The following is an 18,311-nucleotide window of genomic DNA, read 5'->3' on the forward strand; positions in this document are numbered from 1 at the left end:
CCTGCGCCCACTGAATTTAGTGAGAACTTTATCATTGATTTCAATGACAGAAGAATTGGATCCAATGTAAACTTTCTAAATTCATTTAATCAATCTTTTACTCAGCTTAATTTCAGTATTATTCAGAGCACGGTAGTTTAACAGATGGAAGAAAGCACCACAGTAACAGCCTGTATTCAGAGAAAAAAATATGCTAGAGGTTGATGAACTTGAAAAAAGTTTTGGGTGAGTTGTTAAGATATCTAAAGTTTTTGGATTTAGCAGAACTTCCTTAATAATGATTTGTTGTGATAGTTAACCAAATGGTTTACCAAGCTCTGTTTTAGCAAAAGACTGATCATGCATGATAAAGCTGTGTGATATCTTTGAGAAAATCCTCACACACATTTTCTGTGAAAATCTTTAACTCTGTTAATAATACAGATTAATAACTATAAATTTAACATGGTTCAACATTTAAATCTGGGTGCATAATGTCAAAACGATTCAGGTAGCTGTTTAATTTATAGACATTTTAGTATCTGACTTAGTATATGCAATATGGCCTTTTGTTTATAAAATAAAAAGCATGCTCATGCTGATTTAGTACATAGTTCTAACTTCGTTATAAAAAGGGAGATATAAGGCCCAAATCTTCCCCTTAAAAGTCACCAAATTCTATAATTATCTGTTCTGTATAGATTCTGTTTACCACCAGCATAGGGTGGCCAGGTGTCTGGTTTTCAAATGGAAAGTCTGGTTGAAAAGGGGACCTGACGGTGTCCAGTCACATCTTCTGACCAGACACTCAAAATCCAGTTACTGCAGGCAGGAAGGTGCCAGGTCATCACCCGCGCCAGCCCCTACTCAGGTGGGGTTGCCTTCTACCTGTGTCTGACAGCTGCAGCTCCCAGCTCCGACTCCGCAGATGAGTCCTTCCCAACCTGGGCAGGCAGAGGGAAGAAGTGAAAAACCAGTGAATGATGAGAGGAGGCAGGAAGAGGAGCGAACAGGGGGCGGGGCCTTCACGGAAGGGGTGGGGTGGGGCGGGGCCTTGGGGAAGAGGCAACAGCAGAGGAAGGGGGTGGGGCGGGGAGAGGAGTGGAGCAGGCAAAGTTCCAGCACTCCTGCAGGAGTGTCCGGTTTTAAATATTCAAAGTTGACACTGTAGCATCTAACAGCTGTCCAGTAGTGTATTAAGTGATGTTACTAATGTTGGTCAGGTATGGACAGGAAAAAGTAGCCACTCTTTATTCCTCCGAGTTGTACCCACTCTCCATGCCACTTCTGTCCCTCTCACTGTAGCATCACATCCTGCCAGAACAGGTCTCTTAAATAAGTGAAGGAGCAGATATGGCTGTGAAGGTCCCGCTTTCAGATCTTTCATTGAAGGCACTAAATCTCTTATGGTGTTCCCATGTTGAGTCCAGTAATTGTTTAGTAATGTGGTACACACAATATTGTAGTTAAATACTTTTGATTCTTGCTCATCTCAGCCCATGGAGAAGGGTAAATTGCATTCCCCTTCACATGCAGGAGCAGCCGTGCCAACAGAGGCATTCATCCCAGGAGGAGTTGGCAGTATTGCTGCTATCCTTCCCTGGGGGTTCTGCCAAGGAGAATAGCTTTTAAGTTCTAGAGCCCTGTCTTTGGAAGGATGTTGAGAAGATGCACTGATTTAGTGTATCTCTTAGGTGTCCTGGCCTTGCCCTTTTCCAGCTGTCTCCATCTACTTTCTGGACTAAACTAGCTAGCCAGCTCTATGCCTCCTAGTAGAACTCGAGATGTAGCTGGCTTGTTCCCACTGTGGCTAGTCTTTCTGCTACCATGAATCCATAGCCCAGTTTCCTCTGGCAGAAGCTAGAGGAATCCAAAGCGTTAAGTAGGCAAAGTAATCTTCTGCTTTGTTGCTAAAATAACACATTACTAAACAGATTAGTGAAGTACTAAAGAACATCAGTCTAGGTATTTTGAATGTAAAGAAGAGTAAAAACAATATAAAATGTCTAATTTAAGTATTGGAAAATTAGAAAGTAAATATTATAGATCAGTTGGATTAAATGAGAACATGCAATCCAGGCCTGAAGGGGGAAAAAGGGAATTATCCACCGAGCTATGTTTCTACTTTTTGCAGGGGAAACTTGTCACCCACCACCTCCTGCCCCCCAAAATCCACTTTCTAAACACTGGTTTGATACAGACCAATTAAACTGCCGATCAGCTAAAGAAATATGCCTGTTAAATAAATAGTCTAAGAATTACTATTTTATTTGTCTCTTGCATATCACCTTTGCTTCTGGATCACTGTAATGTGTGTTTACTTTACATTGGAAGTACAGCTTTCTTAGAAATCCTTGATGTTTAGTTAATGCACATATTTTTGTTCCTTGAATCCAGTTCATATTCCAACTTCTGTATTTTGAAATGAAAGAAAAAATATGGCATTATTGCTGACCTTGAACAATAACCATCGTAATCTTGCGTACAGCGTTGGCCCCCTTTTCCCTGCATTTACAGCTTCACCATAATGTGACTTTAACAAATTTGTTTCAAGCCCTATGTGGTTATGAAATAGTAATTAAGGTCCAATATCTCACCTGTTGAATTCCAATCTGCATTTTCATGTGAGAACTGCTATAGGAAGAAAACATGGGCCTAATGTTGCCTCACTGAAATCAATGGCAAAACTCTCATTAACTTCACTAGACCAGGATTGGACCCTGCTACATGCACCATGCCATCTGAATGCTTGATTTGCAGCTTTCAAAAGGCATGAAGCATTCAGGTCTGTTAGTCTATGAGAGAATTATTGCCAAAATCATATTGGTACTGTAGTTGTGGGGAGAGACAATATGATAATCAGAATGATCTGATTTTAAAATGTCATTTAATTTATTGAAATAATTCACTCTTCTTGAGTAACTGAAAGATGAGTCTGAAATCTCTCTATCATTACACAAAACCGCTAAAAGTTGATATTTGTGCTTCAGTTGCAGTTCTGTCTCTTAAGAATTGGTTCCCAAATTCCTATCCAAGAGAAGCTACATAAATTCAAGGAAGTGAAGTGAAGAAAATATTGGGCTTAATTCTCTTTTGTTTGTAAGTCTGATATTTCATTCACTTTGTTGGTTCATTGTTTCTCCTCTCAAATCATGGCAATCAGAAATGCTTATGATAGTATCAGATCAGACTCAAGTCATCTCAAATTTTGCTGGGAGAGAGAATTAAAGCAGAGACTCATATTTACTACTTTTTTTGCAGTCATTGCTGGTAGTGTTGGATGTCAAACTTTGTAAATGAGGAAAACATTATTTGAATAATAAAAGTGTCACCCATGCTTTTAAGTCCAATAATGTGTGACCGCCCGGGCTAATTTGAATGTCTGGGTTGCTCTTTAAAGATCAGATATTTGTAGATGTTTATACCGCAGTGATGACGGTTGGTGTTTGCAGTCTCTCTGTACTTCTCTGAGGAAAAATGTACATAATATGATTGAAATATCACCAAAATATTTGATGACAAAATATCTTCAGAAAGTAACACATTGAAGAAAATGTCTTTTAGGGCATACAGTTGTTTTCAGCAGTGCTATGGCCTTTGTGGCTTCAAATAGTTACAGTATATCAATGCTTCTGGTAGCCTCTAGCAAGTTTTCAACAGCTCCATTGGCATTAACTGCAATCCATGTATAATAAATAAGGTACATAAATTAAACCTACCATTCTACCTCCGGGTTCTTGTGACATTATTAAATTGCTAGAGCTTTGCTGTCATGGCTTTTGATGTCACCAGAATTCCTTGCTAGAATTACAGCCTGTTTGTAATCTATATTTAGGCTATATTATTCTTTAAATTATAAAGCATAATCTGACTTGTCTGTTTACAGCAGAAATCTCCATGCTGCTACTCACTATCCTTTATTAAAGCTGTACAAAACCTAGTATCAGCTGTGTTGATTTCAAAGTAATATCTGTTAGTTATCAGCAGAATTATTTAGTGCGTTGCCATTTATTCAGCTTTTTTAGAACATCAGAAGCAGTCTCCTATTGATGAGAGATGAGGAATTCTAATGAGACTTCATTTTTAGTATTAATGGACACTGTTAATTAGTAGCAGTGGAGAGTGTCTCATTTTTCTAAACTACTTATTTTCTAGTGTATTGAATATAGCAAGAACACCAATATATGGAAAAAATAGCCAAAAAAAGCTTAATTTTAAACATGTTATATGCTGTTTGTTTTGTATGAACAGCTTTATCTATTAAAAATAGTGTAGGAAGGAGTAATAACATGAAACAACTCATATAACTAATAAACTTTCAAATTCTGTTTCATATGTTTAATTTTCATTAAATGTAGGGATAGTTGTGACTACGGTGTTGTGATTCAGTCAACATTTATTTCTATCTGTTTTTCATATACAAAGGCATTGAGATGCCAGAAAATAAACTGTTAACGGAGAATTAACTTCTTTGGCATGCTTTCATACTTATCTTCCAAATTAAAGAAAATGAAATGGGCAGAAGCAGAGTGTAGATTACCTCCTTTTTTGTCAAAAATTGTGGGAATTTGAAAATTAATAATAAAAAAGGGAACAGATGCAGTAACATGCCAGAGGGAGATTAATGTGGAGAGTAAAATCTGTGAGCAACAAAACTGAAGCAAACTGAATCAGTGGGTGGTGGTTGTACAATCAAAATCAGGATAAAAGAGAAATTACAAACAACCCTGCACTTGTCAAAGTAGTAGTAATGAAATCCTGACTCTGCCAGCAGTGAGAACCTGTGTTAGCACTTTAGGGTAAGGATGGTAGCTGGGTGCCAGGTAGGAGGGCAGTGTTAGGTTGCTGGGCAGCAGCCATCTTGTGTAGAACAGATGGCACTGAAAGCTGGCAGGGGAGGGGCTCCTTAGCAGAACTAATCAGACAGTAACAGATAGGGCAGCTGGGAAGACTGACCACAGAGAGGGAAGCTGCAGGGTAGCTACAGAGCTCCATGATGTTTACAGTGGTGTGCCCATTGGTCTGAGATAAGACCTTGCAATGTCTTTTTACCGCAGAAAGTACACAAACTTTTGTTAAATAAAGAATTTATCTGATCAGTTTGCAGTAAAAGGAATGCATCAACTCATTGCTGAGCTAATTTTGTGACAACATGGCATTTTGAACCTTTGCTACCAAGAAATTTTGTGTGGCATAACCCTTGCAAAAATAAAAATATACTACCAGGCATGTCACACACAATCATAAGTTTGTGTTCCATATTTTATTAATATACACAATGAAAGAATTGAAGATAAATATGCAGATATCCAAACATTAATCTGGAGAGTGATCCTCCTGGTAGACCCCTACTTCCATTGATGTTAATGAGTTGTTGGCATTCAACACCTTGCAGTATTGGGTTCTTCAGTTGAATTAAATATTTTATGATATTTGATTATGTGTTTGATTTTGTTCAGGAGATGCCATTTCCTTCCTTATAAGTGATACCTTGTGGGAACTGAATTAAGGTCCCAGTCCTGTAACCTTCAGTCACATGAGTAAATTTTACTCAAGTAAGTAGTACCACTAGCATCAGTAGAACTACTCACAAGAGAAAGAGTTATCCCTATGCATAAGAATTGCGAGATTAGGCCCTGAGATAGCAACTGTCAGCTTGAAAGAGAAATGGAAACAGAATTGTAACACGGAAGACAAAATAACCTAAGCACTGTATAATGAAAAAGAACTGACTGATTTATTGTATAGTATCATTAACTAGTTTTGTTGATCATGATATAAAATAAAAAAAAAAACAGATATACAGTTGGATTGTGGATGCTGAGCTCATCTTTTAACAAAGAAATCTACATCTGTTTTAGAACTTGTATAGCTCTCTTTTACAGTAGGTTTATAGCTTGGCTCAATTACTCATTTTGAGTGGGGAGGGGAGGAAACATTACCGGGATTTGAAATAGGTGGTATAACATAGCCATATGCTATTTATGCAGCAGTTTCTGCAATAAATCTAATTTGGTGCTGTCAAAAAAAAAATTAGACTTATTTGATATAGCAGCACATTAGTAAATGATTGTGGTAGATTTGAAAGTTGTCATTCACTCTGCTTACTTGTAACAGAATCTTGCAAAGCCTTTTTTTCCTTTTTCCCTGAGCAACTCTATGAAAATTTCTCAATTCTTTGTCCTGCAGCTGTAGAAACTGAAATATTTCTACAACTGAAAAGAAGGTCTTGCTTTAAGGTAATTGTGGAAGGGGGTGGAAGAATGAATAACCTCTGTTAGCAATTATATGAATGTATAGGCAGAAAAATCAATAAAACGGGGGGGGGAAGCTAGCTCTCTCCCTTGCCTACAGATTTTTCTAGTGCAGCTGAAATTGTTTCTCATTATACAGTATGTAGATAAATTAGCTGCTCTGAGTTATTATAGAAGGTAAAATATTTTACCTGCCATCATAAGACCATGTGCTGCTTTATAAAGACTGATATTGAATGATTTGAAATAAATCGGCTGTGACTTCTTCTGGCAGTGCCTTTTAGAAATTGCATTACCAGTTTATTTAATAATAAGCAGTCAAGATAATACATGATTGTTTAAATACCCTGACATTTAACCACGTACAAATACTGTTTAAGGTATATGTTGTGAGTATTCAAATGTTATTAACAAAGTTGTAAGAGAAAACAAAAATAAAGTCAATATAAACATGGGGTGAGCAAGGAATCCACCATCATGTCAGTTAATTTGGGAAAAGAAAAGCTTTATAACATCACCTATTTTCCTTTTCTCTTCATTAAAAAAAATGTTTTTAAAAAACCTTGCTGCTTGTTGTTTAATCTGATTTGTTGCTCTACCATGCAAGTTTCTTAAAAGAAAGGCAGTGATATGTTTTCAGATTCCAATTTTAATTACATTGAACATTTACTTTGTAGTGTTTAAACTGCCACTGGTCAAAAGAGAATTTTACTAATGATTTCATCTTTTATACAACGAATCAGGCTGTTAAAGTAACCAAGTTGTTTCTGCAAATAGAGTGTATTTACACTGGTAGCAAGTAACAGTACTTGCAGCACTTCTGAGCAAGCGGTGTAATTCAGAAATAACATAAATGAGATTATCCAATGATTACAAGAAAATTTTAAAAAGTATTTTTAAATGTCTTTTTTTAAAAGGAATATTTATCATTGAGAACTAATCTGTTAAGGAAGTTTATAGATTAATATCAATATACATTTACTTTGGACTAATTCAATTAATTTTTTTAAATAACTATTGGGAATGGAATAATATGATTTTTTTTAATTTAAAAAAAAATCTCTTAGAAGAATGTATCCAAGCCTGCTAGATTTTAAATTAATTTTTAAATTAACCGTTTCTGATTTTTGTTAGAGACCAGCACTTGTTTTCTCTAGTACATGTGAAAGACTGTTTTAAGGTAGTTGCAAATGTGTTTTCTCTATAAAGGTTTTATTTTTATAATGCTAATTTTAACCATTTTGAAAGCTGCACCATGCTTTTTTAAATACAACCAGTTATTTTCTTTATGGTCAGTAGCAATATTTCTTTTTCTCTCCTGTGTCAGGATCCAGTCCTGAAGTTATTATGTAATAAAGGTTTTCCACTCACTGAAGTCTGTGATAAAACTCTCATTCACTTGAATGGGTGCAGGATTAGACATGTAATTTTATAAAATTTGACATTTAGGAGCATCATCCTAGATGTTGTCTCTTATGTAAAACGCTTCCACCGTGGGGAGAAATTAGCTGGAAATATCTACAGCTTTGGCTATCTCATTGGTCTTATCACATCCTCACCTCAGTCAGTTAAAGCCAGTGTGACTGAGTTCGCTAGGAGCAAGAGTGAACTCGCTGAACTAAACCAACATGCTGCTATTGGTTGTCACTCTGCTTCTGGCATTCTGAAATTCTAAGAGCATTTTTGCAGAAATTAGGAGGAGGAGTTCTGACTTCTTCCCCTGGCTGGCCTTGACAATTGTTCTTCAGAGCTTGAATCACAAAGTAGGGGTGGGGAGGAATATGAGTAGCTATGCAATTAGGTGGGATGTTGCTGTGTGCTCCTCTTGTCCCTCAGGTCCCTTTCTACAAATTGCTAATGTTTTTGTTCTCTTCCATGTAACACTCTAGAGGAGAAAATAAGGACCCCGAGAAATAAGATGGAAAAAGAATCATTAGATCACAGAGAGCAGAGTAGTCCCCCAACAAACAATGTATCTGATATTAAATTAATACTATTTGGCTAACTATGTTTAGTATGTATTTGTCATACTATACAAGACTTTATTTCTTAAACTTTGAGTAAAATTCAGACCTAATGTAACCAGATGTAACTCCATTTCAGCTAATGAGGTTGTATTTGCTTACATAGATCCTGAATTTATCCATGAAAGTTTTAACACCTGATTTTTATATTTTTTTTATCTTTAGGAAGCTGAATAAAATGTTTGGTTCATTATGATTACAGGTGATAAAATGCTTTTAAAACTTTTTTGGGCGCAGCTTTTTTCCTTTTGTTGAGTGAATTTTCTGTTTCTTAAAGAATATCTGAATTACATGTTGTGAAGGATATTTCTTATTCCAGAAGAATGAGACTATCGAAGAGACTAGTTAATAATTCAGTAGTATGTGGTTATCAGAATCTATTTATGAAAAGAGGGATGAGTGCATTAATAGATACACATAATGGATCCTGTTGACAGTATGTTTATCTCTATCCTGACCCAAAATTATTATTATTATTTATTTTTTACAATTTATTCTAATTTTATGTACAGACAGTATTGTAGTAGAGAGATGGATATGCATCTTGCACAAGGACAAAGTGAGAAAATTGTTTTCAGGCTTCAGTTTAACAATTATTTATAAAAGTGCTGTATTTTTAACATCTCTATATAAGAGATTAAAAGAACAATCGTTTCAAGGAAACAATGGTACTGCTTGTTAAAAGTAATATAACAATTGATGTGGGACATTTTTGGATATTTAAAATAATTTGATTGTGAACTTCCTTATCCTGCTGTTCTCTTTTCCCTAACTCAGTTTTAGTAAATACTTTTGCCTCACATTTTTCTGCTCTATAGCACAGATTTTCTTTTAAGGTGGAATTTGGTATTTTTGTTTAAATGTAAATCTTCTATTTATAAAGCCTTTACTATTTTGTCTTTTGTTATAACTAGAAAATATTTAGAGCATTTGTACCAATTTTTTGCATGTTTAAAAAAGACGTATGAAGAAAGACATAGTTGTTGTTAAAATAATCTTATATTTTTCCTCTACATTATCATCTTCCTATACCCAAAAGTAATTTTCACAAACACATTACTGTACAGAACTTTTTATTCTGCTGGTTAGCAGAATTAGATTTAAATCCATACCGACAGTTCATTTGACAATGACCTTGAGGGGCTTTGCTTCTTGAAGAAGAAAGCAGAAGCTTGCAGTAAACAAAGTTCACTTCTGACAGATGGATTGAATGACAGAAAGGTTGCGAGTGCCAGAATAGCCCTGGCAGAGGAGGAAATGTTCAGTGGAATCCAACAGGAGAGGAGGTGTGAACAGGTGCAGGGTTGCTGACGGAAGGGGAACCAGATGGAAGGAGCCAGAGCCAGTTTATTTAAAGGAAAAGGCAGAAAACACTGAAAGGCTGTGCAATCAGTGGCTAAAAGTGTGTATGGAAGAAGGTAAAAATTCACAAAGCAAAACTGCACAGTGGGATATCTAGCACTTAGCATAATGGTACTAATTTGTGAGTTTAGTTTGAAAGTTGCTATTGAAATACATTATACTTTATCCTTTGAAGACCAAGGTATAGATATTTGCAATTTGATTTAAAAAAAAAAAAACAGCTTGACATAAATATTGCCTGTGCATTATTTGTAATATTTAATGCACACAAAAGTTATGATTACAGAATAATGTTAAGAGTGTGCCACAAACTAACCAGAGCAAGAAAATATAGAACTATCAGACTAGATTTCCGTTTTTAACTCATCACACTGGGGTGCCAGCATGCCTAAGTCTTGCCACATGTAATAGGTCATTCATCTACTGTTGGGAGTCCTCTGCAATACCTAAGCACAATGGTAATGCTCAAGTACTGTGGAAGTTTTGCCTTTGCATGTCTCCACTTCTGTTGTTTTTGGTCACATCTTTAATGCCAGTTTGCTTCTATATTTGCTAACTTATTTCAGGACAAGAGAAGGATTTTGATGTTTTTCCCAGGCCAGAAGAATAAAATATTCTCCTCCCTCAAATGATAGTATTATTCTTATTACTTTGTCCTGTCACGCCACTCCATTTCTGCCCATGGGTTTGATCTTGTAAGGTGCTGAGCCCATTCAGTTCCTGTTGACTTAAATGGTAGTTGAGGACAATTGGCATCTTGCAGGATCATGCCTTTGAATAACCTCAGCCAGAAGTTATTCACCTAAGGTCTATCCCAAAGAAACATCAGTGAGAAGTTAGAGAAAGCACCAGCACCAACCTCACAAACCATCACATGTCAAGAAAAAGCCTCTCAAAACTTTTTTTAATGTTGTAGATGGAGATTGTTGTTGTTTAGATAGTACTGGAGTATACATTCAGTAAATGGCTTCTACAGTAATTGAACACTTCAGCATTTAATCATTTGTAAAAGTCTTTGACTTGCTTGCTCATAATTGTCTTACAATAGAATGTGTTTTTGTGCATATGTATATTTAAAAAATTAAGAGAAGTGGTGGGATGGAGGAAAATTCCTTCAGAATAGAAGGCATGCTACAATAATTGGGGCTATAGTTTAATACTTCACATAACCCATTTGTTCCACACTGCCTATAACCAGTATGCTGTTGGTTAGTTCCCATATCAGCAAGTTTATCAAATCATTACACCATTCCTAATGCTGTGTCCTACCTGCTCTCCTAGTCTCTTCCTGCACCATTTTACATTGTTGTCCATTATTGTATGTTGGGAAATTTATCTGAAAGATGCAATCTAAAATTAAATAGTATTGTAAGGCATGCTACCAACTACACTTTTACCAGAATTTCGCCCGCTATAAATGTATTTGATGACCTACTGTAAGTGCTGATTATTGATCTGTAAATATTATAAACCACTGAAAAAGAGCAATTAATTGAATAATATTTAAATAATTGTGCATTGATATATTAAAAATCCAAATAAAAAGTAGCAATGTTCTGTGTATGGCAGCCAATTTTCAATATTTAAAATTTTAGGGAGTAAATACCAAAAGAGAGAGATCATGTTATGGACGAATTGTTTACAGATAAAAGCTTTTACATTGAATTGGGGGGAGAGGTTTAATTTTTATTTTATATGTGAATCTACTGCTTCAAAAAACTGTATAGACTGAAATCTATAGACAGAACTGGTACTCCCCAAGTCATATCTATTAAGGCTTCTTCACATTGCCCAATTGATAATCCTAAAACCTGACCTTTAGGGAGCTCTTGTATGAATGAAAGGGTGATTCGGGTTCTATGTCCATAGAATACTTTAACTCTCTGAGAACATTGCCAGGGTTTCCAGTTGATGATAACTGTTCAGTTGTTATGTGTACAACTATCTACTGGGACAGCAACTTTCAACCTTTTTTCATTTGCGGACTCCTAAAAATTTTCAAATAGAGTTGTCGACCGCTTTCGAAATATTAGACATAGTCTGCAGATCCCCAGGGGTCCACAGACCACAGGCTGAAAACTGCTGCTTATGGCGGTAACAAACTTTTGCTGAACCTGTTACACACAGTCTGTGGACCCCCAGGGATCTGCAGAGCACAGGTTGAAAACCACTGTAGTAGGAATTATAGTAAGACCTCAAACTCATTTAATACCACAGCTGTTGTAGTGTGGTATCTTCTTTCCACAAATGACTCAGGCCAGATTTAAAAAGATGACCTGGACATTATAGGATTGTGTTCCACTTTACCAAACCTTCAAATCATCTAATTTCTCATTAAATGATTTACATTTGGACAAATACAAAAAATATTTTAAAGCCATAAGCTTAGTTTTAATTTTGGTAGAATAATTTTGGCTATATTGCATAAATATAAGAGTCTGTGAAATAAAGTTTGTCAGTGAGCTGTGAAATTATGTATGAACTTCCAGCCTTGGCTGAATTGTAAAAGCCAAGTTGAAACTCCCCAAAAATATAGAATTTTATTAAAATACTAACACTAACTGAATTCTAATGCAGTAAGCACACAGTACTGTCATACCCTTTATTAGTAATGGCCGTACTGTTTGCTTTAATGTGAGAGAGTGACTGTAGGATAAGTTGTCAGGTTGCTTGAGGATAATCAGTTGCCTAAATTTGGAAATTTGTCAAATTTTAACTCAGATTGCGCTGAATAAGGTTTTCTTGGCTTTGTAAGGTTTCTGAGAAGTACTGTCATCTTGGGAGAGAGAGACTTTAATGCTTGTAGTTAAGAGATTTTGTTCTGTTTTATATCATTTTAAAGGCAATTTTTACACTGTATTTGAACATTTTAAATGAGTCTGAAACACATTTAAAATACAGCAGCAGCTGGAATACCTTATTTAGGTCCTGAATGTAATCCTACACCGGTTATAGCCTAGTGTAACTTCATTGACTTCACTGGAATTACTCTTGATTCTCATTGATATGAGATCAGAATCAGGTATTTATTGTTATAGAAAGCTATGTCAGTACCCATTGCTAAAACACCAGTTTGCTATACATCAATAAAAATAATAATTTTATAAAATAATCTGTAAATTTAAATGCTCCGGAATAGAACTGTTTTCACTCTATCAGTGACACAATCGCTGAAAAGCACCTAATAAATTAATCCATAAATCCACAGGTCAGTGAAGCATTTGACCAAATAAGTAAATCTTAAACTGTCTGGATGTTCATCAAACACAGTCTGCTGGCTGGAGTCAGTTCCAGTAGTGTGTGGCCTCTGAGAGCACCTTGCAACCAATAGTAGAGAGTCCATGGCCAGTTTGCTCCCAGCAACTGACAGACAGAGAGAGAGAGAGCAAACCAGAATGTAACTGCCAAGAAGGGCAATCTTTCAAAACCCGATGAAGTTTGAAATAATGACCTGGTAATAATGGTTTTTATGAGTTGGTAATTTTTATACAGTTCTAGTACACATACACATGCATTGGTCTTTTTTTCCCCTTCTAGAGTTCTGTTAATTTGAAAAATAGATATAATACTAGTATTTTATGCTAAACATTTCCTACTTTGTATAAGTATAGTGGTCATCACTGAAATTCAGTTTTACCTAGTTACAACACAGTGGTATCTGAGATCCCACGGGTATTTTCTAGTCTAAACAGAGAGATACTGAGGAATCTAAGCGAACACTGTGTGGTAACGGTGGATAGATGTGGTCATCGTTAAAAATAACTGAATGGCATTAAGCAGAATGGAATGGGATGACAAATTTGAGGGGTTTTAGATTAACAGAGGGAACAAATTAAGTCCATGCCTTGGGTGAATGCCTTCCTGGTGCATGGTAATTTACTTTTAATTTTTGAAACCCTAATTCCCAGTGCCTTAATATCAGAATAAGTTGTGAAGAAACTGCATGCTTGCCCTTCTACTTGCAACATAGCTGTAATCTGAAAATGGATTAGTGAAGGATGGAGGGGAGAAATTTATGGGAAATTCTATCAAACTTTTTATATAGGTCTTTCTACTGCTTTCATCATCGTAGTAGTTGAGTGCCTTCAGGTAGTAGATTAAGTTATGTGATTAACATCTCTCTCATCTTCTCCCCGGGGAGAGAATATTGTGTGTAGTGAAGGATTTTGTTTTTGTAGGGTTCTGTTTAGGGATTTTTATTTTATTTTTTAATGTACATGCTGTGTGTTTACGGTAAAAAAAAAAAAAAAAAAAAAAAAAAAAAAGGCAAGGTCAAAGAAGTGTGTGCTTTGCCTTTGAAGCAGAAAGTACTTAGGTTTATCCCATATTTAAAGATTCTGTATGTAGAATAATACATGTTTTGAGATATACAAGGCCTGTTGGCTCATAGACTCCATCCAATACAGGATTGTTTCTTAATATTAATTTCTAGTACTTTGAAATGATCTGATGATCTAGTACTTTGAAATGATGATGATCTAGTACTTTGAAATGATCTGATGCTGCTGTTAGTCTCATGCAGAATTTCCATTGAGTACGGTGGGAATTCTATGTACAGAGTGACTGCAGGAACATTATACAGTTAGACCAGCAAATACAAACTTTTTCAAATTATGAATATGGATTGCAATCTCCTAATCACAATTTGTTTGCTACCCATATGGCTGGGCTATGTTCATACCATTATCTGGCTTTAGAACAAAAATTCCCAAACTGTGGTGTGTGGAGCACATGCTGATGGTTCACAGAAAACTAGCTGGTTGTATGCTGTTCTTCCTCCCTGTTTCCAGCTGCTAAAATGCATTAAAATACCTTCTGAATATATTTGCTTCTGTGTAACCAAATGCAGTAATTGCCAGGGAATTGTCTATCTTATTGTGAATGGGAGGAAAAGTGGTCTATGGGACTTTCAGTAGGAATATAAAAGGTCCAGGAGACGATCTGCGTTAAAATGTGAGCTATACTATGAAAACATTTGAGAATCCCTCCTGTAAAAGGTTTTCTGTCTCCTCATGTCCCATTTGGTACACATTTTGGTGACTGAGAATTGAAAAGCTCATAGTGACTGAGAACTGAAAAGCTCTTAGTCCAAGTCTTCACTCCTATGAGTAGTCAAATTTAAATATATGTTTTTGTTTGAAACAAAATCTGAATTAAAAAAATCAAAAAACAAAACTAGTGTTCCTGGTATTTATTGTGGTAAAATCTCTCCCCTCATCTTGGTAACAGTCCAATTCCCAGGAAATGCTGTATGCATAAATAGAAAATATTTCTGATTTGAAAAGAGTAGTTAAGATGGGTTTCATGTGTTTTTACCTAAGTTTCCCCATCTGTAAAATGGAGATACTGATTCTTGTCTCGTTTGCAAGGTGACTTGGGATCTGTAGATGAAAAGCATTATGTAAGAGCTAGGTGGTGTATTCTTAAAGAAGAAAAAGGCTGGGGTTTTTTCATTGAAATATATCTTTATTTTACCCTTCAGAGGACTTCCTAATTTTCATCCCTTACTACATTTCAATGGCTTTAGCTCTGATTTCAGTGTCAGACATTGATAAATGTAGTAGAGTTTCTTGATTATTTTAAGGCTTGTCCATCAAGATTAAAATAAATAAATGCAATGAGATTTCATTTTTACTAGCATTAGGCTCAGCTTTTAATTTTTTTTCCTATCGTGTGCGAGGAAGATACAGTTTGCTCTTTGATTTTCAGTTTTTTTTCATTAGACTCGTTGCTCTTAATGTTAGTTTGGTTATTGATGACAAGACTGTTCAGAAACATCTTTTAAATTCAAGTCCTTGCTAAGATTGTACTAAAGTGATGCAAAGTACACTGGACAAGATGGGTCTGTGTACTGGCAGCTGCTCATAGAGATATTTGGTGTAATTTTCAAAGCAGTTGGTAAGTAGGTTTCCTAAGTGCTTGTGTCACTTTAGAAAATGGGACATAGGAGACTGAAGCTATATCTACACTACCGCGGTAAGTCAACCTATGCTACGCAACCTCAGCTATGTGAGTAATCTAAGTGGAGTCGACGTACCTTAAGTCGAGTTACCACGGCGTCTACAGCGTGGGGGGTTGACGGTAGAAAATCTCCTGTCAAGTTACCTTACTCTTCTCGTTAGGGGTAGAGTACAGGGGTTGACTGCAGAGCGATCTGCAGTCGATTCAGTGGGTCTTTACTAGACCCACTAAATAGACTGCCAGTGGATCGATCTCAGAGTGTCGATCCCAGCTGTAGTGTAGACCTGCCCTACGTAACCTAAGCGCTTTTGAAAATTTTACCCATTGTGCATGAAGGAGAGGCACATCCTTCCAGGGATAATGGAGGACCACAAGGCTGAGTGTCCTTACCCACCTCTGCTCGCCATTATGTAGGAGAGGTATGTGCACCCTCGTCACAAGTTTCATGCTACTGTCAGTGTTGGCCTTTCTTGATCCTTGCTAGAAAATGAGAACTGATACTGTGTCTGTGCTTGGCCCTCCTTGAGTGCCCAGAGTGAGGCACAATCTAGTTTAATGTGATTTTTAAAAAAAGGTTTGCTTTCAAAACTAGGATTGTGAATGATATGATTAGGCACATCTTATTCTGTAATGTTTCCATGACAAAAACATGTTTTTCTTCAAACTTTCCTCCTCCCCTTCCCCGCCCCGCCCCTCGGCCAACATGTCTTCTTTTTGTCACATCAGGCCCTGTCCTGCCTCAGGCAAAGCTCCCACTGCCTTCAAGGAGAGTTTTGTCTGAGGTCAGATCGCAACATCGGGTCCAGGAATTAGAGTGTAATGTAACCCACCCACCATTTATATTGCTTTGGCATAAATGTAAGCAGGAAGATGTAACACTGTGTATGTCATGCTGGGATATTGTAATATCTCAGATGGGTTATTAGGCAGAAAGCCAAAGGTTAAGTGCAGCAGCCAAATGAGGTGTGGCACTATCCTTATGTGACCCATTCCCAGAACAGTCTTCTTATTTTATAGCCCAATGCAATGAGTAATATCACTGAGAATAATAAAAGGATTTCTTAAATTGTACTTTCAAGGTATTCTTAAACCAAGTTAAGTAGTTAGAACAGGGCTATAGAATTTTTTTTTTTTTAAACCTGGATCAACCCCCATATACATGAGCACACTCAAATTTTGGGTTCGGTTCGCTCTGGATCCAATCTTTGGTTCATAGCAGGACTAAACCCCTTTGCAGCACAGGCCATTATCTAATACAGGGCTAGGCAACCTATGGCACGGGTGCCGAAGGCGGCACGCAAACTGATTTTCAGTGCCACTCACGCTGCCCGGGTCCTGGCCACCGGTCCAGGGGGCTCTGCATTTTAATTTAATTTTAAATGAAGCTTTTTAAACATTCTGAAACCTTATTTACTTTACATACAACAATAGTTTAGTTATATATTATAGACTTAGAGAAAGAGACCTTCCTAAAAGGTTAAAATGTATTATTGGCATGCGAAACCTTAAAGTGAATAAATGAAGACTCGGCACAGCACTTCTGAAAGGTTGCTGACCCCTGATCTAATATATGCGTATGTTTCCGTTTCTTGTTACCCATGCTCTCTTTGCTTGGTATGTGTATCAAAGAAAAAGTTTGCATGGTGTGTGATAACTTGACATTTATTTTGACTCTGTAGTGATTGCCACATCTTGTATATTCAGTCAAGTAAATTGCTAGCAAACTTATGTCTTCAGACCTTAGTAGTGGGACTGGCAATTAGTCACTTGCATACAGCCTTACTGTATAAGCCCTAAATGTTTACACACACAGGATCAGTCCTCTGTGACATGTTAACTGTTTCCTATGAGGTACTGGATGCCCTCATCTAGAGCCTTGTGAAATTTTTTTAGTTTTTATAACTTTTCATTTATTTCGTTGTATTGTGGGAAGGATTGAGTCCTGCCCCTAGGGAGATGGGCTGCTCAGGGACAGGTGGGTTGAGTCCTGCCCCTGGGGGTGTAGGTGTAAGGCCTGTGGGGAGTGTCAGGTCCTGTCTCCAGAGGGAGGGGATTGGGTCCTGCTCTGGAGGTATGTGCATGTGGGAGCCCTGGGGTGTGTCAGGGGTCAGGCCCTGTTCCTGGAGTATGTGTGGGAGACCAGCATGGACGGGAGCAATAAGGTCCTGACCCTGGGAGTGAGTAGTTGGGTCCTGACTGGAGGGAGTGTGTGTGCACGTGTGCAGGCCCCCAGGATCTTTGTATGCGTCTGTCCGTCTGTCTTCTGGGGGAAGGGCTGCAGAGCAATCCTGTTCCATACTCACCCGATAGCAGTAGCTCCTGTGCCAAGGGGCTGGATCCAGCTCCCTGCTCTGGACACCAGGTCTCAATTCAAATTTCTCCCTCCCATCTGTTATGAGGCAAACCTGAGTGGAACTGTGACCTTTGTGCTCCAGGTCACAAGGCCCAGAGCAGGGTACAGGCCCAGTCCCAAAGGACAGGAGCTGCTGCTGCAAGGTTAAGTTTTTTGTTCTGTTTTATTTTACAGGCTATTTTTTGTTTTATTTCATGTTACAGTATCTTGCATTTATGAAACCCAGAGGGCTCTACCTTCATCTTCTGTTGTCTTAAATTAATGGTGGAAGCATTTCTGCTGTTTGGATGCTTAAGCAAACTCATTAAGCTTTTAGAATAGCTGTAATGTGAGCACTGTGGGAACTGTTACCATTGACTCAGCTCCCATCAATTTCAC

General features: G+C 37.1%; 1 protein-coding gene across 9 annotated transcripts in view; it reads left to right on the forward strand.

Moving 5' to 3' along the window:
* Positions 1 to 18,311, forward strand: part of SDCCAG8 (SHH signaling and ciliogenesis regulator SDCCAG8) — a 160,173-nt gene that overhangs the window by 72,726 nt on the left and 69,136 nt on the right. Inside the window, exon 14 of one of the 9 annotated variants that reach the window (XM_032801099.2) lies at positions 8,423 to 8,459. The exons of the other annotated variants lie outside the window; for them this stretch is intronic. Within the exon in view, the coding sequence (XP_032656990.1) occupies positions 8,423 to 8,453 (31 nt within the window). The 3' untranslated portion in view covers positions 8,454 to 8,459. The remainder of the gene's footprint in view (positions 1 to 8,422; positions 8,460 to 18,311) is intronic. 9 annotated transcript variants of the gene reach the window in all.

Source organism: Chelonoidis abingdonii, chromosome 3 (genome assembly GCF_003597395.2).
Source record: "Chelonoidis abingdonii isolate Lonesome George chromosome 3, CheloAbing_2.0, whole genome shotgun sequence".
Classification (NCBI taxonomy): domain Eukaryota; kingdom Metazoa; phylum Chordata; order Testudines; family Testudinidae; genus Chelonoidis; species Chelonoidis abingdonii.